General features: G+C 38.9%; 1 protein-coding gene across 1 annotated transcript in view; it reads right to left on the bottom strand.

The window, feature by feature from the left end:
- The window catches only part of LOC130923961 (neuronal acetylcholine receptor subunit alpha-3-like), a 35474-nt gene extending 18141 nt beyond the window's left edge, over nt 1–17333 (bottom strand). Inside the window, exon 1 of the mRNA XM_057850157.1 lies at nt 17088–17333. Within this exon, the coding sequence (XP_057706140.1) occupies nt 17088–17145 (58 nt within the window). The 5' untranslated portion in view covers nt 17146–17333. The remainder of the gene's footprint in view (nt 1–17087) is intronic.
- Nucleotides 17334–25906: the final 8573 nt, after the last annotated feature.

Consider the following 25906-nt stretch of genomic DNA (forward strand, 5'->3'; position numbering starts at 1 on the left):
TTATTACGATTATTATTTTATAATGCCGTTTTTTATTAATAATTTATTTGTTTTCCTATGTGTAATTGTCATTTGTAATAGTACCAGCAGTATTTATTAAGGATTTAGTGTAGGTTTTCTGGCTGTGGAATGAATTTATGGTATTATAATGTATTCGTATGGGAAAATCCTGCTCGACATACGACCATTTCGACTTACAAACACGGTCCTGGAACGAATTAATTTCATATAATGAGGTACCACTGTACTTATATTATTTGCTAACTAATTTTAAAGCAAAGTTTTTGTAACATATAAACTGAATATGCACCAGTACAGAAAAATAAACATTTGGAAAGTGACATTTTATTTTGGGCAGCCTAAGGCAAACCTGGCAAAAAATCACACAATCTAGTTACAACAAAACTGATGTGTTAATATTTAGTTTATGTACATGTAGCGCCCACTGCCCCCCCCCCCAAAAAAAACAAAATTAATAAGAATTTTTTTAGACTTTTGATTTGGACGCGTCAGAATTCAAGTATAAAATACAGTAAACATGTTTGATTTTATAGGTTTTTAACTTTTTGGACCATGAAGCCTCACTCTGTATGAATATAGTGTATGTTTGTCCTTGTTCGGTATGTGTTATAATGTTTTGTTTATTCCCTGCACATTATCTTCCTAAAAAATTCCATCAATATAAAGTATCAACTTGGCAACAAGGTCACAAGAGTGATATGAATTCATGCAGTAAGTAAGGTCAGATCAGGTAAGAGACCCACACATGTTACAGAAAAAGACAGACGGGCATTTTTTTGTGTTTCATCTTCAGTGAACACAGAGAAATGTGTTGGATGAGGTGAGCAGCTCGAGAGCCAAGAAGCCTTCCAGGTAAAATGTGAGGCAACTAGAGCAGGGGGTGGGGACGGGGGATACATTAACAGTGCATACTAACATTTAATGATGAACAAAGACAAGTATGACTGAGCGAGGGTCACCAATCATGTCATTCCATACAAACCATTGCCATTAGAAAAAAGCAATTATGAACATTTTTGCAGACACTAGCGAAGAGAAATCGTCCAATATTGTTGTGACCTTTGGGCCCTTTTTGCATTTGCATGAGATGCAGTTGGATATTAAATGGTAATTGGTCATTTATTATACTTGTTATAATCCTGCAAGAAGAAATTCAATGGTGTTTAGCGGGACCTCTAAGGTCACACACAAATCCTTCTGGATTTCAATTTTTGATTGGATTTCTCATTTTCATCAACGAAACAGAATAACGGCCATTATTAGAAACAAACACTTATTTGTTATACAAGCGTTGTTGTTTTTTAGCAAATCCTAACTGTCCTAAACATGTTAAAAATATGAATATTTACAAATAAAAACATTAAAACACAAGTCTTAATGATATGTTTTTAATTATGTAAGTAATTCTGAGTATTTATTTAAATATTTCCTTGACATGAATGGAAAACACATGGCAGTACCTGAGTGTGCCATTTTGTGCAATGCATTCTTAAACCAGTCCTAAAGCTTCAAATGTCACAAACTGTGGAGCAATAAGACCAAGCTAATTTCCAAATGCAAAATTAAAACATTCCTTCAGTGAGGTGACTTCTGAAATACAATACATTATTAGAAAACACTTAGAAGCAGTATGTGTGGCAGATGTGCTAACGAACAAAAAGTCATTTTTACCAAATTATGTCCGTTTTAATCTCAGTCGTCGTAACCCGATTTCCAACACAAGCCATTCGGATAGTGTTGGATTGCATGTAGCTTAACCAAATGTCCTTGGTAATGTCTTGGTAAACAATATTGGATCCACATTCCAACATTAAGCGGTAATCAGTTGAACGCAATCTTGCAAGCTATCAATTATGAAGCCTAACCTCTGCAACATTATCTACATTATCTAGCGTCAGCATTAGAATCGAGTCATTATTTAACATCTTGGGACTAAAACGTGTTGCATTTGCAGCAGCAGCTAATGTAGTGATGACTGCTAATTGTCTCAGCAGTGTGGCCGAAGCAGTAGGTGATTAAACAACGTTAGCGAATCATCAGTGGCCACTTGGGCATGACCTAACTGCCGGCGCATGTGAAGTTACAACTGGGAATGGCCTGTTTAATGGATTTTTATGAGCGTAGCAAATGTTGACTACAAAACAAAGAATAAAATCGATTGAATGTTGTCAAATGCTAAGTTCCAGAAAATAGGAAAAGCCGAAGAATTTTACACCAACTTGTGGTCTTTTGGTCCTGAAGATCATTCTTGAAATAAGTTGGGCAACTATTTCGACAACAACAAAATAATCATTTGCCATCATCTATCTACTGTATATCGTGTTAAGTGATTTGAGGATTTGAGATGTAGTGCATTCGGTAGTGATATGTTTACATAATTATAAACCTTTTTATGTGGACTTTTACTGGCCATACCTGGGCTCAGTCACTATACCTGGAGACTGAGATTGCAAAAATGATAATAATAATAATAAATGAGGTTACCCACAAATGCTAATATTTGACAGGGATGCTTTTAAATCACACCTTGTAAATTCTGCAGGGAATACTGTATTTCCAAATTTTCAGCAGTCTCAAATGCAGAACTGGCTGTTTGTGTATTTGTGTTTGTATGTTTAATTCTATCCACAGAGGGTGGGTAAGGCCTCAGTGTCTGCCTGTGTTTGTAATTTGGAATGTGTGTATTAAAGTGGCATGGATGAGGATGGAAATGAAGGGTTTCTCTGGCAATAATCATACGACAATAGAGCTAAGCAGACCCTACAGCCCCCGCATGGGCCTGAAGCCATGCGCAACACACGCGTTCTCGTTGATTGCCTGTCAGACTTCAATGCAACTTTATTACTTCTGGGAGGGAAACCAGAGAGTTGCTCGCTAGCATCAAACTCACGGGAGCATTTAAGTCTGGCACAAGAGCAAACACACTTGGCGATGCTGTGATGCAAGGAGACATCTCTTTGCAAGCACATCCAAGCAGCAGAGGCTTAGTGTAAACAAAGCTGCTCGAAGGGAGAAACAAAAGTCAAAGGTGAGTTTAAATTAGGGGCAAGTAAACCAGGGCTGCTGCTATCCATCAGATTGCACTGAAGTAACGTTACATAAAATGTGATGATTCCATTTGGCAATTAATGGCAAGATAAGTGCCAGAATTTTGGTGTAGACAGAGAATAAAATGTTTCTGTGAGTTGCTGCATTTGAGTTTGTCTGAAACTGATCAATTGGAACAGCAGTTAAGTCAAAGGTAATAATACAGTTTCATTTTAAACTATTGCAATATTTGGAAAATTAGTCTACTGGCTGACACTAGCCTACCAGAAACTCACCCTTTGTCTTTGTTGGCAACATTATGCAGTGTCAAATTGTCAATATAAGGTAGGCTTAATAGGCATATTCAATGATCTGCTGTACTGCTTATCAGCATGAGGGTCACGGAAGTGCTGTCGCCTATCCAAGCTAACTATGGGCAGCAGACGGGGTACACCTTGAACTGGTTGCCAGCCAATTTCAGGGCACAGACAAAACAATCGTTCACACACACTCTCATACCTATTGAAAAATTTTGGAGTTTTTAATCAGCATGTCTTTGGGTATTGTGGGAGAGAGCCGGAGTACCCGAAGAAAGCAAGAAGCAAGCACAGAGAGAACATGCCCGGGATTGAACCTTTGATCTCAGAACTGTGAGGCTGACATGCTAATCATTCCCTGACCGTGGTGCAAGATAAGCATAGGTACAATGTAACAAAAATGCTTGACATCTTGGATTTATGTATTCAACCTCAAGGAGTGTCCATCCCTCCAGGAAGCAGGGTGCACCAAGGACAGGTTGCAAGCCAATCCTGAGGCTTGAAAGAATGTCTTCTGCTCCGAATCACCAGTAAATGCAGAGCACTTTGTGTATGTGAACCTCAAACAGACACATTTTTTTCTCCCAGGAAACTAGGTGGTTGCTTCATCATGATTATCTCTCCAATAGATTGAATGAGATAATTTAGCAAGTAATAAAACTCACATCAGATAGTCATAAGCAGTGTTGGGCACGTTACTTTAATAAAAGGAATTAGTTATAGTTACTCACTACTTCTTCCAAAAATTAACTGAGTTAGTAACTGAATTACTCTATAGTAAAAGTAACTAGTTACCAGGGAAAGTAAATATTTCCGTTACTTTAAAAAGAAGTTGTTGTATGTCAAAGAATTTGAAATTTTCTGAGCAGTATTCGAGTCAGTTGAATAGAGAAGAACAGACAGGTAGTTGTGTTATAGAACCTTTTAATATTTATTGCACCTCACCAGCAACAGATTTATCCTACACTTGGGGTGCAACAAAAATAAATAAATTTGAATTGCTTACCACAGATGTCGACAAAAGCTTTGATGAATGAATGAGCAGGGACAAACAACCTGGAGTCATAAGAAGTACGTGCGCTATTAGGCTCGAGCGTTTACGTCACAGAATGGGGGATCACGTAAGATTTGACAGCAACGCAGCCATATTGGAAGCAGGTCTGGCTCGCGGGACATTAAACTTTAACCTGCCAGTTCAATAAAGAGACAAACTCGTTACTAGGGCGAAGAACAGATATGTGATTAAACTTAAGGATCTGAACAATGTTGACCCTTACGAGCAAGCCGAAGACAAATGGAGTAAAGATGTCGACGGGCTTCCACAATTACGCAAAATGGACATTCTGCTGTATTTATTGTTTGGTGTATGTTACTAAACTCATCAGCGATTCCGAAATTACAAATCGCTACAAAGCTACGAACAGTTTTGCTGCGGGTGGGTGCAGGACCTGCACATTATGACAGTATCAAACGGCAACTCCATCATTCTTGCAAAGGTAGGCTATGTATGTTTACTATTTTCATTGCCATGAAACTGAACGCACCCCAAGTCTTGGATGACAAATAAACAGAGCAGAGTAGACTCGCTACGGCTGGTAGTTTCTTCAATTTATTCAGAGTAAGTAACACACCGCTTTTGACCGTCAGTAACGGTAACGGTGTTGTAACGGCGGAAAAAATAATTTGTTAGAATACCCCGTTACTGAAAAAAATTATAACGGCGTTATTCCCAACACTGGTCATAAGTCACAACAGTCTTTTATCCCATTCTGTTTATTTTAGTATAGTATTAACAGTCAGCAAACAGTATGTTTTTTTTTTTTTTTTAATAACTAACGGTAATTAAAAAAAATACAATGAATGGAGATAAAAGGTCAAGACCAAACCTCCCACAGCTCACTTTTATGCCGGCTTGGCCGGACAACCCTCTAAGCTGCTTCATCAGGCATACTGCTGTGGGCGCTAAAACATATTATGCAATTCAGCTGATTTTAATCACTAAATCCTAAACCTTAAGACACTGTCTCATCTTCCAAATTTGCTGATGTGCACGACAACCGACCCCATGGACTAACTCTCTATTTTGAACCTCATAACTGGGAATATTAGCACTTTGTCTGCTGCACGCCTCCGAGCCACTAGAGTCAGATTATTCTATGGACATAGCTCGATGTCACTGTCTGCTGGTTCAGCGTTTCATCTCTTGTGGAGACAAATTACCCGACCACGGTTGGCAGGAGAAAACCCTCTGCAGCATCCAGTTCAGACCCCTACTGTGAGGACCTGTGTGGGTTTTCCAGGCTATATATACACACACAGTCCAGTTCAGAATCATTCTCCCACCATTAGACTGAGTGAAGAAGAGTGCAGAATGCTGTTTTATTTTTCAGGTTTTTAGCCAAACAACTAAAAGGACTGTGTCTAGTTCGTGACGACTCACAGCAGATGTCCTATTCTTTGCCCTCCTCTGTCAGTGTACTTCAAGTAGTCATTGTCGTGTTCCCTGAAATTTCTCCATTTGGGGTGGAGGGGCCAGCTAACTGTGTCAAAGCTGTTTAGTTGGAGCGGCGCTAAGAGAGAAGTCAATCCATGTGCATGTGTCAAGTTAAAGGCTGTGTGATTCAACGCCTTACACAAGATGACTACTGTGCGACAATGCCATGCACTTAGCACTCGTCCCAAGGGAGGGCTTTTACGTCATGTTTATTTTTGCACTTAGTGCTTTGAAAGAGGAAAGTTTAAAAATATTTGCATATAACAAAACATTCGCAAGAACTAAAGTACGTCTTATCTCTCTGTAGCACTTCTCTCCTGGGAAAGAGTTCGGATATTAAGGGAGGTATTTAGTATGAGCAGCAATTCCCCACTGATGCAACTGCTATGTCACACACGGCAGAGTTTGAGTGACAGACTGAAAAAGTGAAGTCAGAGCAGGAAAAACACCACCCTTAATATTATTGCTATTTAGGAACATTTATTGTGGACAATATAATGCAGAAAGATACGCATTGTGTTCTGGGTTTGGCATACACGAGAGAAGATCACCTCCCTGGTTTAATTTACTCTGTGAATTAGATAATTTCAGAAAATTAAAATAATGAAGTATTGAGATATCAACAATCCCCATGGGAGACAATTAAGGTAGCCATGATAAAGGAACTGCAAATATTACATACATTAAAACCACTCTGAAAACTGGTGGAATCACCAATAGTAGAAAACATCAAGTATTGGACATGGACCCTCTAATTAGATGATTTAAACCTACACATAGAGTAACCTTGCACATTCTATGACATTTTAAAAATGATGTAATAAATTCTGCAACGTTCTATAACTACATCTAAATATTTGTGGGGAGTCATCATCCACAAGTTATCTTCCACATGTCATTCATGAGTTTTTGAAGTTTTAAGGTGTCACTTTATTTAGGAATATGTTTTTGTAATGTAACAACCTATGTGCATTATCTTTGCCGCTTTGTTGTGATGGGTTTTTACAAGTATTGTTAGCGGTTTGTTGTGACGTACAGCCAGACACGAACGCATTTCCAGGCGTGCCCCCATCTTGCAAGCTGCCGACAGATACAGTTGGTAAAGAGTGAGGGGTTCAGTTTCATTACATTTCATATAATCAATTTCTTTTTATTATTAAATATTAAATATAACAAAAAGATTTTTATAATAGCACAATATCACAATATCAAATGTGCCTTAATATCGTCCTGGTTTTGTCACGATGTCACCTTATTAATAAGATTTCTGTATTTTTCGGACTATGAGCCGTTAATTTCTTCCCTCCATTTGTATCCTGTAGGGTGTTTGTACCCTTTGTGTTTACAACGAAACAAATTATTCATGTTTTTTTTTCTCTACAACGAGCTTCTGATTTCACGTTAAAAATTAAAAAAGACAACGCATCATGATGTGTAGTGATGGAATGTAACGCTGTTAAAGTAGTTCTTTACTGTACTTAAATACATTTTGTGTATCTGTACTTCCCTCGATTACAAAAATGAAATGGAATTTTTTACTTTTACTTCACTAAATTATGTAGCTGCTATCTGTACTTTTAACTCCATTACTTTTCAAATTGTCACCTGCACTACACGTTACTTTTGTTTGTTTTCTTTTTTTCTCATTGAGAATTAATAGTTTTGTTTTCATGCCTTCCGCGCAAACTATACCGTAATTAAGGGCATTAATTAATTGAGGCAGAAACACGAGTACAAGCAGGATCAGGCAGGTAAACAAGATACTGACCGATAAAAACCACCACACTCTTGAACAGTAGGTGGCTGCATGCACCTGATCGTTGCTTGCAATCCGCCATTAAGCTAAGTTTTTGAGTTTTTGAGCTCGTTAAACTTCTGTTTCATGATTGTTTTTATGATTTTATTCCTTTTTTTTCCATTCTGCACAGTTTTAAATAAAACTGAGCAGTCAGTAATTTTTCTGGTTCTTTCTTTGAAGATTGGCTCAGATCTCTGTGTGTGTGTAAATATATATATATATATATATATATATATATATATATATATATATATATATATATATATATATATATATATATATATATATATATATATATATATATATATACATACATACAGTGGAGCAAATAAGTATTTAGTCAACCACCAATTGTGCAAGTTCTCCTACTTGAAAAGATTAGAGAGGCCTGTAATTCTCAACATGGGTAAACCTCAACCATGAGAGACAGAATATGGAAAACAAACAGAAAATCACGTTGTTTGATTTTTAAAGAATTTATTTCCAAATTAGAGTGGAAAATAAGTATTTGGTCACCTACAAACAAGCAAAATGTCTGGCTGTCAAAGAGGTCTAACTTCATTTAACGGGGTCCAAAGAGGCTCCACTCATTACCTGTATTAATGGCATCTGTTTTAACTCATTATCGGGACAAAAGACACTTGCCCACAACTCAGTCAGTCACACTCCTAACTCCACTATGGCCAAGACCAAAGAGCTGTCGAAGTACACCAAAGAAAAACTTGTAGACCTGCACCAGGCTGGGAAGACTGAATCTGCAATAGGTAAAACGCTTGGTGTAAAGAAATTAACTGTAGGAGCAATTATTAGAAAATGGAAGACATACAAGACCACTGATAATCTCCCTGGATCTGGGGCTCCATGCAAGATCTCACCCCGTGGCGTCAAAATGATAACAAGTAACAGAATGCGCCGCCAGGGACTCAAATCCTGCACTGCCAGACGTGTCCCCCTGCTGAAGCCAGTACACGTCCAGGCCCATCTGCGGTTCGCTAGAGAGCATTTGGATGATCCAGAAGAGGACTGGGAGAATGTGTTATGGTCAGATGAAACCAAAATAGAACTTTTTGGTAGAAACACAGGTTCTCGTGTTTGGAGGACAAAGAATACTGAATTGCATCCAAAGAACACCATACCCACTGTGAAGCATGGGGGTGGAAACATCATGCTTTGGGGCTGTTTTTCTGCAAAGGGACCAGGACGACTGATCTGTGTAAAGGAAAGAATGAATGGGGCCATGTATTAAGAGATTTTGAGTGAAAATCTCCTTCCATCAGCAAGGGCAAGATGAGACGTGGCTGGGTCTTTCAGCATGACAAGCATCCCAAACACACAGCCAGGGCAACAAAGGAGTGGCTTCGTAAGAAGCATTTCAAGGTCCTGCAGTGGCCTAGCCAGTCTCCAGATCTCAACCCCATAGAAAATCTCTGGAGGGAGTTGAAAGTCTGTTTTGCCCAATGACAGCCCCAAAACATCACTGCTCTAGAGGAGATCTGCATGGGGGAATGGGACAAAATACCAGCAACAGTGTGTGAAAAGCTTATGAAGAGTTAGAGAAAACGTTTGACCTCAGTTATTGCCAACAAAGGGTATTGAGATGAACTTTTGGTATTGACCAAATACTTATTTTCCACCATGATTTGCAAATAAATTCTTTAAAAATCAAACAATGTGGTTTTCTGTTTTTTTTTCCACATTCTGTCTCTCATGGTTGAGGTTTTTCACATGTTGACAAATTATAGGCCTCTAATATTTTCAAGTGGGAGAACATGCACAGTTAGTGGTTGACTAAATACTTATTTGCCCCACTGTATATATATATATATATATATATATATATATATATATATCAGGGGTCGCGTTAACCGGAAATTTTCCGTCGTTGACCGGTTTTTTAAAACGGTGACGGAAAAAACTGAAGTCCGTCAGTCATTTTGACAGGTTGCAATTCACACCCCAGACCACAGGGTGGCACATTAATTAGCTATTGTCTCTCTTAATGCATGACGTCGTTGGCTATTCTGTCAGAATATTGTAGTGTAACCGGGCTCTGGCGGCGGCACCGTGATTGACACATCAACGCGAGGTTCTTATTGGTGCACCCGGTGTGCCAGCGCGTGATCCAATTGGTGGACTAGATTGCCGCCTGTGTATAGACCCTACTCACGTGACGTCACAGCCACGCCTCCGCGCCATGATGTCCGCATACTCGCCATAGAAATGCATTAGCGCTTCGTAAATTCTTCCTATTATTGCACGTTTTACTGCTCGTCAACATTAATACTCAAAATGGTGAAGTCGTGTGTGGCGGTCGGTTGCAAAAACAGAGAAGATAGACGGAGAGACTTGAATTTTTACCGTATTCCGAGAGACACGAAGAGGAGGCCGCGATTGACTGCTGCAATTCGACGAGACAACTGGGCTCCAAACGACTACCACAGATTATGTAGTAGTCATTTTATATCTGGTAAGATGCATTTAATATATATTTAGAGGGTTTCGGGCTGACAACCACAATTAAGATCATTGCTAGGCTAATCGCCGACAACATACACGTATGTATGTAGTTAGTGCTATCGCTAAACCATATAAACATTAAAAGCCCTAGCTCCATTGACAAATGACATGAAATACATTAGACTTGACAGTGGATGTTAGCAAGAACAAAAGATTTTCAATTGAAAATTTCGTAACTCACCTTCCGAGCACAAGATTCCTGCCGAATTTTCGTGTACGAGGACGTGTTTCACCTAACCAGCAACGTAGCATTTATAAGCCTCCAAGCTCTTAAAGTTTTTCAAACTTTCGTGAGAATAGGCTGATTTTGTGTGGGTATCAGATGTCAGGCGAAGCCAGCGGGTCGAAAAACATCGATTTAGGCATCAAATACGGATCTGGCGAATGGATAAACTGAAGCTTTTCCACGTAACGCCTTTTATGCAACGGATCCAATGAGTTTACAGCGTCAGATAACACCGGGGCTTCCATGAATTGCTCTATAACTTGCTCGACTAATAGAAAACAATGAGAATAGGTCTGAAAAAGAGGTACAATATGGCGGCCGGAAACAGCGACACGCCCATTTTGTGACGTAGGTGAGTAGGGTCTATAGACAAGTTTTCGAGGTACCGGTTTACTTCCTTATGTCTTCCTTCCCCTTCCGTTTCCGCCTGTTTACCATTGAAGTCAATGGCGGTGGAATCGAAGTTGGAAGGTCTTTATACAAGATCCCGGGAATGTTATTTTGATGTAGGCGGGTGGAGAACCAAGGCAAGGCCTCCATGCTTCGTACCATGTCGATTTCCAAACCATGGGTGCTCGTACTCGTCATACAGGTGGGAGGGAAGGAGATGGACAAAACTGACAGCTCCTGCAGTCATGCCCCCGCTGTTATGGAAGGTAATGTGCTCTAAAAATACGAAACCTAAAATCTCGCGCATGAAACTACTTGTTGCCTTTGCTATTGATATTACGATGATGACTGTAATTACGAAGTTTAATCATTTTTACAACAACTAGCTTCTGCTACTGCTGCTAGCCGCCTGTTACAAGTGTTACAAGTTTTTATTCGTTTGTTTACAGCTGGGAAATGCTGTTATAAAAGAGAAGACAACTTGACTTGTACGTTGATGGACATATATCAAACATATATAGTTTGCGTTCCACAATGATGATGACAGCTCGACTCCCGGGAGAGGCCGAGAGAGGCAGGAATTGTGACAGACGGTGGTTCGCCGAGATCGCCGTGATCCAACTACGAACTTGTGAACGGTAGCATTTTTAAATATATGCTATTGGAGCTGGAATTACCGAAGAGGAGAGCGAGATGGACTGCTGTAATTCGACAAGAAATCGGGGCACCAAACGATCACACAGACTATGTAGTAGTCATTTTATATCTGGTAAGATGCATTTAATATATATTTAGAAGATTTTGGGCTGACAACCACAATTAAGATCATTGTGTGACGTTGGTGATTGGGGTCTATATGGTTGCCTCTTTTTCTTTGGGAGTGGAGTTGTTTTGTTGGTGTTGTTGGCGGTAAGCAGAGTAAAAAGAGGGAGAAAAATACAACTTCAGTGTCTAATTTTTCGCCGCCAAGCAAGCGTTACAAAATTAAAAATGAATGAAAACTAAATACTATTGAATATGTCATCATTATCATTTTTAAAATTTCAGTGACTGGTAAAAATAGATTATGACCGGATTTTTATGACCCTGTCAGTCAAAATGACAGACAACGAAAATGTCTAGCGCAGCCTCTGATATATATATATATATATATATATACACACACACACACACACATATATATATATATATATATATATATATATATGTACTGTATAGTCTAGTATATATTATATATATGGCATTTTTTGCATTGGGAGAAAGAGAAAGTACTTTTTAATTTTTACTTATAAAGTAAATTTCAAAGTACTTTTTTACATTTACTTGAGTACATTTTTTCTTAGATACTTTTACTTAAGTATTTTTTTTGCACCTTTATACTTACTTTTTCGTCAGTGAGTATTTCATCCGACTAGAGCGATATGCGCGCACTCGGTAAGTATTCTAATTTCTAAACACACCCTTAGCTAATGATAGCTCCAAAGTCTCTGTACGAAAACTAGTTCAATCTAGGTACATGTCGACTTGTTGTCAAGAGAGGACCTTTACAGCCCCTCAAGTTGAAACAATTATGTCTAACGAAGGATGATTATATATATTTCAAAGGAACAGATAGATTTTGCCATGACGTGGCTTTCTGCTGCTGTGCTAGCGCCAACAAAGCTTGCCAGAAGTCTCGTCCGACCACATCAAAACCTCTGGGGATTTTATAGATATGATACTCCACTATATGCCGCTACAATCAAGCAGTTATAAAGTGACGGGTGTCTGGTACTGATTAGGCCTACTCGTTTTCAACTTGCCTGGCACGGCCAGACTGTTCTCTCTGTATTTTTTAAACACCAGGAGAACAGTCTGGGAGCAACACAGATGGCGAACGGGAATATATTCCAATCCACGGTAAATTCAGTTTTAAATGACCAAAAACGCATCGAGCCACTAAAACCAACGGTCTGTCTCACGCTAGCCATGTTGAATAAACTCCTCCGCTCTCCTCGTTTGTTTATTTCCTCACGCTAGAGTTTCTTGTCGCTTTACCAACGTCACGTCCATCCGTCGTTGATTGGTCCACTCCGCTGTCTGTTTGCTGTGGCTTGTTCCACCCTGGAAATTTGATCCGCGGAACTGTCGCCAGACTCTATCGCTGGAACAGCGGTGAGTCTTGAGTTCCAGGCAAGTTTTCAACCAGCACTCAAAGAACTTTGTTCCCCAGGAAGGCTCCGTCTGATGCGTCATCCAATTACGGAAAAACAGTTTATGGCTAACCATGGGTGTTTTGACTTTGTTTTTGATTTAAAGATGACAGATTGCCACAGTGTGCTACAAAAAAGCTGCAATGTCAGAGAACGCTCTAATAGCCATTAGGCCAGAGTATATCAGATGCCACAGCGGGCTTTTTAAGAGGACTTTGTCCACTTAAAAACTGAGAAGATCTGGTAAAATGGATTTTATTTCTCTTCTTTGTAAATGTAGTTTACCAGAACATGAGTGGGATTTGTGTTTGGGCGGCTCAGAGTGTTGATGCGTGTTCATTTGGTTAATGAAAATATTTTTTATCAATCAAATATTATTGTGTAACATCTCTCTTTACATACACGCATTACAGGGTGACCCTAAAAAAACAGGCCCAAAATTTGGATAGGCATCATTTCTTGATTTTTTTCATCGGAATAAAAAGAGACTGTAGCTATGATGACTGCATTTTATTTTTTTGAAAATATCATACATCATATTGAAAATAATGCAGTTTTTGCTGCAATCTCTTTTTATTCCGAAGAAAAATCAAGAAATGATGCTTATCCCAATTTGGGTCCTGTTTTCTTTGGGTCACCTTGTGAGCAGTGTTGGGCACATTACTTTAAAAAAGTAATTAGTTACATTACTCACTACTTCTTTCAAAAAGTAACTCAGTTAGTAACTGAATTACTCTATAGTAAAAGTAACTAGTTACCAGGGAAAGTAACTATTTTCGTTACTTTAAAAAGAACTTGTTGTATGTCAAAGAATTTGAAATTTTCTGAGCAGTATTCGAGTCAGTGGAATAGAGAAGAACAGACAGGTAGTTAACTTGTTAGGTGCTTCAGCAGATTTGAATTGCTTACCACAGATGTCGACAAAAGCTTTGCCCCGGGACATAAATTACACATTACATGCAGGTTCTTTCCTTTAGTTTCGACAAACTTGAAATAGTGTCTATATCTCCACCTCTTAAAGGACAATTTTTCTTCTGAATGCTCTGCCATCCCGACCCTGTGCATCTGTTTTGCGTGTGTGTGTTTGCCGCACGCGCTGTTCCGGTTTACTTGTGAAATCACCGACTCTGATTGGCTTACCACAACACATGACTCTAACCCTCAGCCAATCACAATCACTTCCATCGCATCTCTCGAGGGGCCGCATTGAGGTAGGCTCGTTTCCCGACAATTCACGTCACCTTCAAAGCTCCTGCCGTCCTCAAGATGGAAGCAGAATTATTGCTGGCTGACAGTGGGAGATGGGAACGAGGCTAGCATCAGGTGTAGCAAACACAGAAACGTTACCAAACTTTGGAAAGCATTGTCTAATTGAATGAGCAGGGACAAACAGCTTGGAGTCAGAAGTACGTACGCTATTCTCGAACCTGAACGCACCCCAAGTCTTGGATGACAAATCATCAGAGCAGAGAGTCGACTCGACACGGCTGGTAGTTTCTTCAATTTATTCAGAGTAAGTAACGCACCGCTTTTGACCGTCAGTAAAGGTAACGGCGTTGTAACGGCGGAAAAAGTAATTAGTTAAATTAACCCGTTATTTATAACGGCGTTACTCCCAACACTGCTTGTGAGTGATTTGTTTTCTTCAATTTTTTGAAATTTGGGTTGTAAAACTTATAGTTAAGTGAAGACATGTGCTGATTACTGGTTTCAAGGTATATCGTGGTATGAAAACATCACGGTTTCAAAACCGCAAAAATTTTCTGTCATACCGTCCCTACGGTATTAGCTATTTTTTATGTCCCAAAAATACAAGGAAGAAAAAGTTCGCTGACACCGATTGTTGCTCAGTGTCAATGAGTCAGCTGTGCTACGATGGCGGGAGAAGGGGAAAATCCTGAACTTTATCCCCCCATTGAAGAAAAACAATGGGAATACAAGCTACGAGGGTAAATTCCAGTGTGTTTAGTGTGTCTAGTAGCGGTAAAACACGTGTTTTTTCTCTCTGACAACTGTCTGTGTTGTGAAAAAGCGTGTTTATAATGTAAACATGATACGAGTCATACACATGTGCTTTTTATGGAAAATAATCCAATTATTTTTGTTGTGATGGTAATACTGTTGAGCTGTGTCTGTGGATTTTCACTCACCTAAAGGACTGGATTAATATTAATTTTATTTAGAATATTTCTGTTATTTTTTGTCATTTTTTTAAAATTTATTTTAACTTAACATCATACTTATGTTTCATTTTACGGTTTTGAAAAATAAAAATCCTGTTCAATGTAAAAAAGGTTGGGTTTTTTTTTGTTTTTTTTAACCTAGATATCTCAAAATAACACATTTTAGAGCTGTAATTGCAATTCTGTGATACCGTGAAACCGTGACATTTTGGCTTAAGGTTATCATACCATCAGAAATTCATACCGGCACATGCCTATAGTCAGGTGTGCGCCATAGTCTGGAAGTTACGGTACATTTTTAAATGACATTTTTCTCTAGAGAAGAGTTATCAATTCATTCTCGTCCCATAACAAGGTGGCTTTCCACAGGTTGGCTACCTTTGCCTGAAAGCACTGACTAAAAATCCAATCAGATTTCGCTGAGATCTCTAATCTACAGTACTGCTCACAGCCCCTAGGGGACATAATTATAGGGTAACATAATAGAGTGTTTATCCAGTTCCAGAATGTCACATTTCACATTGGCATTTAATCTCACGACATTCACATGCACTCTGGTTAGCAAATGATTAACATATAATAAAAACAAAGCAAATACCAGTCGTTTTAGGCAAGAATCATCTATAAAACACCACCCAAAAAAAGTTTAAAGATTAGAAGAAGAGGCGGTCAATCAAGCTACAAAGCACTGCTTTTCACATTGAAAATGTCTTTACTCTGCCTAATAATGACCTCTGGCCCACGCGTGTGGAAGAGACCCACATCCCTACAGAACGCATCAGCATCAACTGTGTTTCTATTAACATGTTTTGTACAAACTATAAGATGCACAATAGCTCCAGGGGGTTACAGTACGGATACATTTATACAGTATATCGTTGTGCTTTTACTGGCCACAACATGAGGGATAGCAGCATTGGCATGAAAGCATGTTCAAAATCTGTATAAAAATAGTCAACAATTTGTTTTATGATTGAGGTTGCGGTTTGCATGGATTATAATATTTGCAAAAGAATAAGGGAACTTACTGGTGAGCATAGACTTCATAATGGTATTATGAAGACTTCATAATGGTATTATGAAGTCTATGTTGGTGAGTTTCCAATGAGTGTTCTGGGATAGAAAGTCCGATAAAAGAAAACTAGTTGGAAACTTTCTGGGAAAATAATTCAATTTAATTGAAATAAGAGGTTAAATAATGAAAATGAATAATGAAAATATTCAGGCATGAAGATAAACACACTCTTTTTATTATAAGAAGCCCCCTTTACCCACAAGAGAGAGCATTGCTATAATGTTAATGCACGATTGACCATTCTTCTTTCACTTTGGAAGGGTATATCTCATTCATATGCCAAATTTTGTCTTGCAGCACAAAGCAAAACAAATCAACGATCGAGTAACACTTCATAATTTGAAAACCCAGTAACCACTTCACTTGCAATCCAATTGTTTCAGCCATGAGTCAAAACACCTTAAAATAATTCTTCCCTTCCGACTGGTAATTGCTATGGAAAGTTTTTACTTGAAAATTCCCATAATTTGCATTTTTTATCATTCAATACTTACCTTATTTTGCCACATGACAGGGTCAGAATATTACAAACAATCCTCCAACCATGTGAAATGACATGTTAAAATAATGATTCCCATTCACCTTTCTTAATCGTTGTTTCTCCATCGCATTTAATATTTGTTACATCCTGTTCAAGAGTCTCTGCATGCCACAAAGTGCATCTTCCGTCTAGAAAGGATGCGGCGTTTGACATGGAATAGACACCACTATGCTTTTAACTCACTTTCTCTCAAAAGCCATTCCATCCACGAAATCATTGATTCACAGAGAATCTAAAAGTAATGTCACGTGTGTAAATTGCTACTTTTTCCGTTGTTTTTGCGCGTACATCAGCCAGTGCGCTTACCTTGCGCTGTAAGGAGGACCAGCAGGAGGACGACGCTTGTTTTCCCGGCAAGAATCATGGATGCATCGGACAGTCAGGGATGTTCCACGGGATTTGTGATGGCGATTAGATGAGAAGTCCTGTCAGAGATTTGCTCGGTCACGCTTCAGATTAGAGCAACATTTTTTCTTTTACGCGCCGCAAAGGAGAGGCTTGGACTCGCGGTGCGCTTCGCCGGACAACTTCAGCACCTCCCGTCTCCTCCTCCCTTCCTTCCTCCCTCCCTCGTTCCTTGGGGTCTCTCTCTCTCCCAGCCATCGTGACTCAGAGGTGATAAATTTGAAGTTCTTGTTTCCAAATATTGCCGGAGGACGCGCAGGGGGCTGTAAAAATGCTCGGGAAGGCGTTACGCGTTTCGGGTCGCCTGCGTTTGTTGGTTTAATTTGGTTATGGAGCAAAAAATGTATGCTCTCAATTCAGGCAAAAATTGTGAAAAGCTGAAAAAGCTCAAATGAAAATCCACACAGACCACACTTCACATGGATATTCAATATTAAAGTGAAAGTGGGAATGATTCTGTAATGTTTTATTTTTACAAATTTTACATTTTGTGGTGACTTTTCTCTTTCTTTTGTTTAATGTGTTCAATGATCATGAGCCAGCGGGGCACTGCCCCCACTGATTACAGAAAAATGTCATTGCATGCAATTGACGTCCTATGAATGTATTTAAATGGGAAGTTCAGAATTTCTGACAAAGCCAAATCTTCGAATTAGCCGGGGTTAAATTAGTTGGTGAAGTTTATTATTAGCAAATTCCGTGCAGTTTGTTAGTAATTTGTTAGTTTCAAGGCTCCGGAGTGGCAAAGCTAGTGCGAATCTATGGTGCCTGCTTAGCATACCAATAAAATATCGTATGCATGCATGAGAATCACCGATGACCCATGCAACCCATAGAGTTGGCTGTACTTTCAGGATAAACTTATCAAAAAAAATGTATTTTTATTTTTATTTTATTTTTTATGTCCTGCAGAATTATATGAATTACGGCAGTTTGGTGTGACATCGTTTTGACCGCACGGGTATTTTGAACAATGATCTGCATTTTTAATTCATTTGACTATGTTAGATCTGTGCTAAGCAGGCACCATTGACACACGCTAGCTTAGCCACTCCGGACCGACAAACGGAATTCATGATAATCAACTCCACCGACTAATTAAACCCCCTCTAACTTGAAGATTAAGGCTAATGTAAAAAAAAATTCTGAAGTTTCCCCTTTAAAAGAGAGACCTAACCTTGATAATTGAAGTTCAGAATTTTCTACATTAGGCTTGAAGTGCCTATGAGAGCAAAAAGGGTTGAGGACGAACGCGAATGTGACGTCACCCGGGTCATTATCTCACAGTACAGCATGGCTTTATAGTATGCAGATGAGTGCAGATTCAGCTGATTTAGCGGATTAATTCGTTTATTTCTCTCATCACGCCAGCCAAATGTGCTGCAGGGTTTTGTTGCTGCACCAGGGAGAGGCGTGTGAGCCTTTTTGTGTTTCAAAAAGTTCCCCTTCACCCCGAGATTCGCCAAAACAAGTCCGACAACTGTGGAACCATTAGACCTACGAGAAAGTGAGTAAACATCGTGTTTTGTATAATGTCAAATACTGGGATCATGGCACACATTTTAATACGGAGGTGGCTTGCATTTTGTGGCTGACGAGAATGCCACTCGGCCGACGACCGGCAGCTTGTCGCACACCCCCCTTGGTCCTTTTCGTGTGCCCGCCAGGAGAGCGCTGACCTCGGCTTATGATCGTGCAGTTCTTCATATCGTCCAGACTTCCAGCCCCCTCTGCCCTTTTTGTGTGCCTGGCAATGGACCACTATCCTCGGGTTGGGCTCGGGCAGCTATGCGCTCGTCCGACGTCGGCCGGTTTGTCTGGCAGTCATTCTCCAGCTGCTTCCCCGGCAAACGAGTTCTCCTGCCCGCAGCAGGGGAACGATGAGCTGTAACTTGCTTGCCGCCGGGGGGGGGGGGGTTCAGATCGGTGAAGACAATTGACAACCCCACCGCCGTGTGAAATGATCCAGGGTTGTTTTGTGTGATTTTCGCTTCAAAAGGCGAGAATAAGACTTGGAGACTTTTTTCTTACTTTGCGACTAGGGCCTCCTAGTTCATGTTGCGTTGTAATGATATTTTTCCTGGTCGGCGGTTGGAAAACTCTGACTTTCCACCTTCCTCGAATGCAGCATCAGTCTGGAGTCTTGACTGAAGAACAGCAACGTAGTGAAACATGCATTTAGAGGCTGTGGAAACAGACAGAAGAAATGGGCAAATAGTTTCCACAAATTCCGTGTGAAGAATGAGGAACAATACAAACTGTGGATACTTGCTGCTGGCTACGACATAAACACACTGATAGAAAAACTCTGCTCAATCACTCTGCTCTGCAGCCTGTTACCTACAGAGCTACTGGATTACAAATGTTGCTGTTCATATTACAATTATTGACATGCGATGGTAAGTTTTAATAACTTCATCCTGAAAACATAGCCAAAACTATTGATTGCATGGGTCATCGTTGATTTTTATGCATGCATATGTTGTTTTTTATTAGATCATGTCACTTAGAGGTGCACAATGTATGTAGGCTTGATGGCCAAAAATGGTACTGCAACTAGATCAAAATATTAACGGGGGAAAAATGCCTTCCCACTTCGGATTGAATACCGCTTCACATTGGAGAACCTGCAGGATCAGAACTTATGAGTGGCAAACAACGAGTCCTCTGAAGAAGATATATCTTATTTTTAATTTTCACGCAAGATGTTTTCAATGTAATAATGCCAACATAATGGCGATTACAGTTAAAGGATGGATGGATTAATATGTTGTCAGAATATGTCAACATGTTGTGCTTATTTCTAAGTATTTTCGTTACTTATTTCTCGTAACTTATTTTAACCTGCCAAAATTTGCAATAGTTTGGGACATTGTGAGTTTCCATCACGCCAACATAATCAGGGAATGGTTTGCAACCCACAACAGAATGGTAATGGAGTTCCTCCCATATTTCAATCCCAGGGAAGATTTTTTTTTTTTTTTCTCCACATGGAGATGGTAGGTGTATAATCACCAGCCTCACACTCAGATGTCTCTCCTGGATACCATGAATGCAGCATGCAGTGACATCACAGCAGATGCCTGCAGAGGCTGGAGAAGGCATTCAAGAAGATTCATTCCTCGCTGTATAGCAAGCGAGGACATCCGTTGTGATGTGGACGAAAATTTGTGGCCCAGCAGAGAGGAACGTCAAAGTGTGTAGAAATGACGGGGAAAAAATCCAACAGCACTCAAAGTTTAGTTGTGCCGATTTTCTATGTTCACTTTTTGTTCAATTTTGGTTTGTGTTTTTTTTTTTTTTGTTTTTGTAAAACACAGTACTGTCTTTTGCGTCCTGTATCGCAGGGACATGGTCTGTCAAGACATTGTAAAAACAGTAAAAGTGTAAACTGAATCTTGTCCAGTCCCTTGCAATCAATACCCCACACACAAAGGTGTAACTTGCAATTTTCATGAAAACCTCTTCAGCATCTCAGCCTTCCACCAGAGTACCTGCTATACTGAGAGCATGACAAAGCAATTTGACTGTCTTGTCTGCACACAATGAAACAAGGACTTGTCAGTCTGTCAGGACTGACATGTTCATTGACACAGAAATTAAATTTTGAGCGAAAGACTAATAATTTTTCACAAAAAAAAAATGGCTTTTGTAGGTAATCCATATTGTTTTGCTATTTGTGCTATGTGTTTTCGGAAATGCACAAACTGTTTTGGGAATTTCTATTCTGATCTGAGAAACGTACTAAAACAATTATGAAAAACTAATAGAGACGTGATACGAGGTCCAAGTTTGTTTCTCTCAAGTTTCTTTCCTCAATGTATAAGCACAATGGCAAAAAATATATATATTTTGGTAATGCACTGACAGCATCTACAAAGGACAATTTACGCCAGCAAGTGAAAGCCGGGCCAATTTATTTTTTGTTTATTTTTTTGTCTCCTCAAACTTTTTGTCTTCAGTATAACATGAAGTGCATGGAGTGCTGCTGGGTGTACAAAGTGCACTTCTGGTGCTCTTCGGTGTGGGGATCAAAAAAGCGACAATTCAAAAAACTGTGGCAATTGAAACTTTTTGTCTCTTTTGTTGCTCTGCCATCTTTGCAGAATTAGCGCGAAAGCGTTTGCATCGATTTTCATCTTTATAACGAACGTGGAAAGGGGGAAGTGACGTAAGCCGTAAAGCAGTCAGCACATTTGTAGTTTTTTTTGTGTGGCAGGGTTCCTGCCACTATCCTCAAAGTTAATTAGTGCCAGTAAAAGCAATACAGACCCAGTCAAGATATAAAAGAGGTGTCATTCAACCAGTTGTCAGTCAACATATCACATATTTTATGAAGGTTGAAAAGTTACCTAGTTTTACTTTAACCATTAAGACCAGTTTTAAAAGTACTTCCAAAAAGGTTCTGCAATGTGTTATGAAATATTCAATTCAATTCAATTCAATTCAATTTTATTTGTATAGCCCTGAATCACAACAAGGTTGTCTCGAAGGGTGTTGCAGAGGCAATATGATACACAATCAGAAACAGCAAATGAAGCAACAAAGATCAATAAATAAAGTTCAAGTCCTGGGTATCCCCCATCCTTAGACCCTCCATGTCGGCAAGGAAAAACTCCAAAAACTCCAATATATCATGGCCATTTCATGAATAATCGATGTGCAAATCTTACAGGGTGCACCTTTAAATAGTCTTTTTCGATATTAAATTTGTATTGGATGAATCAGTATTGATTTCTACAAAGGGGGGCTTATTTATTGATACCCTGAACCTCACAGCTGTGAAGCAAAGTTGCTACCCACTCAGCCACTGTGCAGACTTGAATATTACTGTTAACTATTGATGTTAAACACCCATTAAGTAAAATCTCATTTTGTTATGATTCCCTCATTTTATTAGTCAGCTAGCTTTGTGGAAGTAAAAACTTTTGTTGGAGTGTGTGATAGCCACACAGGACCCATGAAAGAATTTCTCTTTTCCTTTTTTTTCAACACAGCAAGCTTTCATTTGTGATTTGGTGCCTTTCAGTAGTGCTTGCATGGCAGACTGTGTATTTGGTATGTGGACTTGTACCACTCTCAGTGTAAAATTGAAGATGAAACAGCAAATACTATACAAAATGCAGTCTTAGACTTCATAGTGGTATTGATGGGTCAGGTCGATCATGGACTGCGCCACATACAGTATTCAAGTAGGGGGCCACCCACATCAAGAGGAGCTATTCACAAACACACGCACGCAGCGATCTAACGCTGGATTTCTGTTGAAAAAGTACGTAAGCTGTACCGCATACAAACAGGAAGGATTGTCACAGGAGTGATTTGTTCGAGGATTCAAGGTAATTATTATATTTTATGTACCGTGCACACATTTTGAAACGTGAAAAAAATCAGTGGGAGAAATTAATCACATTGACACCATAGTTCACAGTATTTACGTAAAATAAATGCTAACTGCAAGTTTTTTTTTGTTTTTTTTTGTGCTTTTAACCAAGAATCGAGACTGTTTTACATCCATATCTATAAAGAATTTGGGGATTTAAGCATTTATTCACAAGAATTTTCACCGGAAAAGCTCTGTTTACATAAGGGGACCGCTAGCACATTCACAAACAGACTAGCATTGTACTTTGATATGTTTACATAAAATAAATGCTAACTCCATGTTTTTTTGCCTTTAACCAAGAATTAAGACTGTTTTATGTCCGTATCTTCAAAGAATTCGGGGATTTAAGCATTTATTCATAAGAATTTTCACCGCAAAAGATCTGTTTACATAAGGCGGCCGCTAGCTACATTCAGTAACAGATTAGCATTGTACTTCGACATATACACATAAAATAAATGCTAACTGCACGTTTTTTTTTTTTTTTTGTCATTAACCAAGAATCGAGACTGTTTTATGTCCATATCTGAAAAGAATTTGGGGGTTTATGCATTTATTTACAAGAATTTTCACAGGAAAAGCTCTGTTTACATAAGGCGGCCGCTAGCAACATTCATTAACAGACTAGCATTGTACTTTGGCATATTTATGTAAAATAAATGCTAACTGTACGTTTTTTGGTTTAAACCAAGAATCAAGACTGTTTTACATCCATATCTATAAAGAATTGAGGGGTTTAGGCATTTTTTCCCAAAATTTTCAACGAAAAACACTCTTTGTCTGTGTTTCCACTCGGTCAGCTTTAACAGCATCGCCAACAATGCAGGCCCCCTATTTATCGGCCCCGTGTCCTGTCAATACATTATAAAGTCTATGATGCAGTATAATAGCATTAAACTAATTAATAATTAGCATTTATAGCATTATAAAACAATGTAAATCACCTGTAACAGGTCAGAATCAGTGTCGGATAACAGGACTAAAAACACAATAGATAAAATACGTCATACAAAGCAGAGATGCTCTTTATTAAATGTTTTATATCGGACAGATTGCTACTGCCATGTTTTGAAAGTCAATGGATTGAAGTAGCAACCCATAGAGACTAAAATCCAGTTGTCCAAAAAATTTCAACATCCACATCAAACAGCACATCCTGTACATGTAATGGAAGCAGTGCAAGAGAATTGTGAGAAAATTCAATAGACATTGTTATAAATGAACCTCATTTAATGTTGTAAATATAGGTCATTTTTGTGACAGTATTACAACACAGACTGAGATTCAAGTTCATTATGTTTTCTCTCCTCCAACCTTTGTAAGTGTTTCTCCCAAGCATAAATAGCTGTATTTTAGGGAAGTGCACTATTAGAGAAGCACTGCCGCACATACAAACAGCTAAACTACAAATGACCCATTTAGGTACTTAATTGATTTTATGCAAACAGCAATGCTTGGGCAGCTTAAAGCATTATCCACTCTGTAATAATAGAGTTGTGCGGGCTGCACTGTCCATCCCATTCAAATAATGGGAAGCAATAATTGCATATAGGGGCATTATGGAGAAAAGCATTGAATTCATGACTATATTGTGTCTCTTTGCTGAACAAGTATCACAATGATTTGTAAATGTCTCACATGCTGTAAATGTCATTTAGAAATAACAAGTAGAGCAATGATTTGTTAATGTCTGACATGATGTAGATGTCATTTAGAAAATGCCCCCCTTTAACACGTAATTATTGAGCAGAATATTTAAAAGGTACAATAGGTTATACATTATTTCCACTATGCATAAGGTCTTTTCACACTAGCGGCAGCCTAGTATGAAAGGGTCTGGCAGCAACACCTAAAGAAACCAGTATAGTTGTGCGTAAAACCACACTCTCCGAGAGCAAGACTTCTTGGGTGTTGACACTATGATAAAACCATTATCAAGATGAGACCAAGGATATGAAATCTTTTTTTTTTTTTTTAAATAGCTGTTTCATGAAGGCTGTAGTCCTTACAGTCTTTACAGTGGTAATGGAAAGGAGTAACACAAAAAAATGATTTATTTGGGGTTTTTACCATGTGGTTTTCTTTAAAAATCATACTAATGAAGTTGAACTTCTGGTCTTTACTGCTGGAATTTTGCCCGCCAGGCAGTCTGAGACTGAGCGAGAATGAGACATGACAAGACCCTCAAAATGTGTTCAAGAGCAGTCTTGAGAGTTATCACAATAGAAGCTGGCACCCTGATTGCCAACATGACCGAACTTGTAAGTGCTGATGTAACAGGTTGTGATGGTTTAGAACATCAACAAAGATGCTGCCTTGCCAAGGGATGTATTTTCAACTTTCCCACAAAAATGTCTCAGCTTTGCTCATTTTGAGGGAAAGGATATTATTGCAGCTGTACTAGTTTCAGAGGGAAAGTAGGGTTTATTGTCATTTGTAAATCTACAGTTCCATTCTGCTTCAGACTGTCATTTAGGCTGAACAGAGAGGAGTACAAAAGCCCTTTTTTGGGCATTCCAAACCCGAAGTGTAACCGGTTTTGATGGTGCTGACAAAACGACATATTTTATGTTCTACGACGTTGAAATGTCAGTACAGTCAGTAAACCAGTGCAAGAATTTTGGTTACATGTAACAAAGAAACTCTTTCCTATTGAACTGCAGGATTCCATTGTCTCCAACTCTTTGTCTGCTTGGCGATCTGAATACAGTGAATATCTCTAATAATCAAGCCCGTCACCTACTAGTAAGCTTAACGATAGCCAAAAAAACAATATTGTTGAATTGGAAAAACAAACAAAACATTAGCATGAACCAATGGCTAAATCTAATCATTGAATACATAACATTAGAGAAAATATCTGCCAAACAGACAAATAAAATGGACAAATACGAACAACAGTGGGAAACAATCGCAAGAATAATGAACATAGAATAAGGATTCTCTCTCGCCTGCGAAGGAATGCCACAAAAATAATAAAAATGTAAACATAAATTGATATATGCGGGGTGTCCAGGGAAGTTGTATGCATCCTTTTGCAGCTGAAAACTGGACATGTTTAAATCTGAACTGCTTTATATACTCCCGACAGCATGTAATAAATAATTTTTCTTCCTTCACAGTTTAGTCGGTCAATGGGTTTAATCTACAAAGTAACCCATGGACAATTTGGTTGCCAGCTGCTGGGGAACATATGCAAATTTTCTGGGACACCCTATATATTAATAACCAGACTCAGAATAATTAAGGAACTATGCTTAAATAATACACTGCACTGGTCCTTGGCATACATCTAATGGTGTTTGATAAACCTCTTCTTCTGTCAGCTTCACAG

The sequence above is a fragment of the Corythoichthys intestinalis genome, chromosome 11 (genome assembly GCF_030265065.1).
Source record: "Corythoichthys intestinalis isolate RoL2023-P3 chromosome 11, ASM3026506v1, whole genome shotgun sequence".
Taxonomy (NCBI): domain Eukaryota; kingdom Metazoa; phylum Chordata; class Actinopteri; order Syngnathiformes; family Syngnathidae; genus Corythoichthys; species Corythoichthys intestinalis.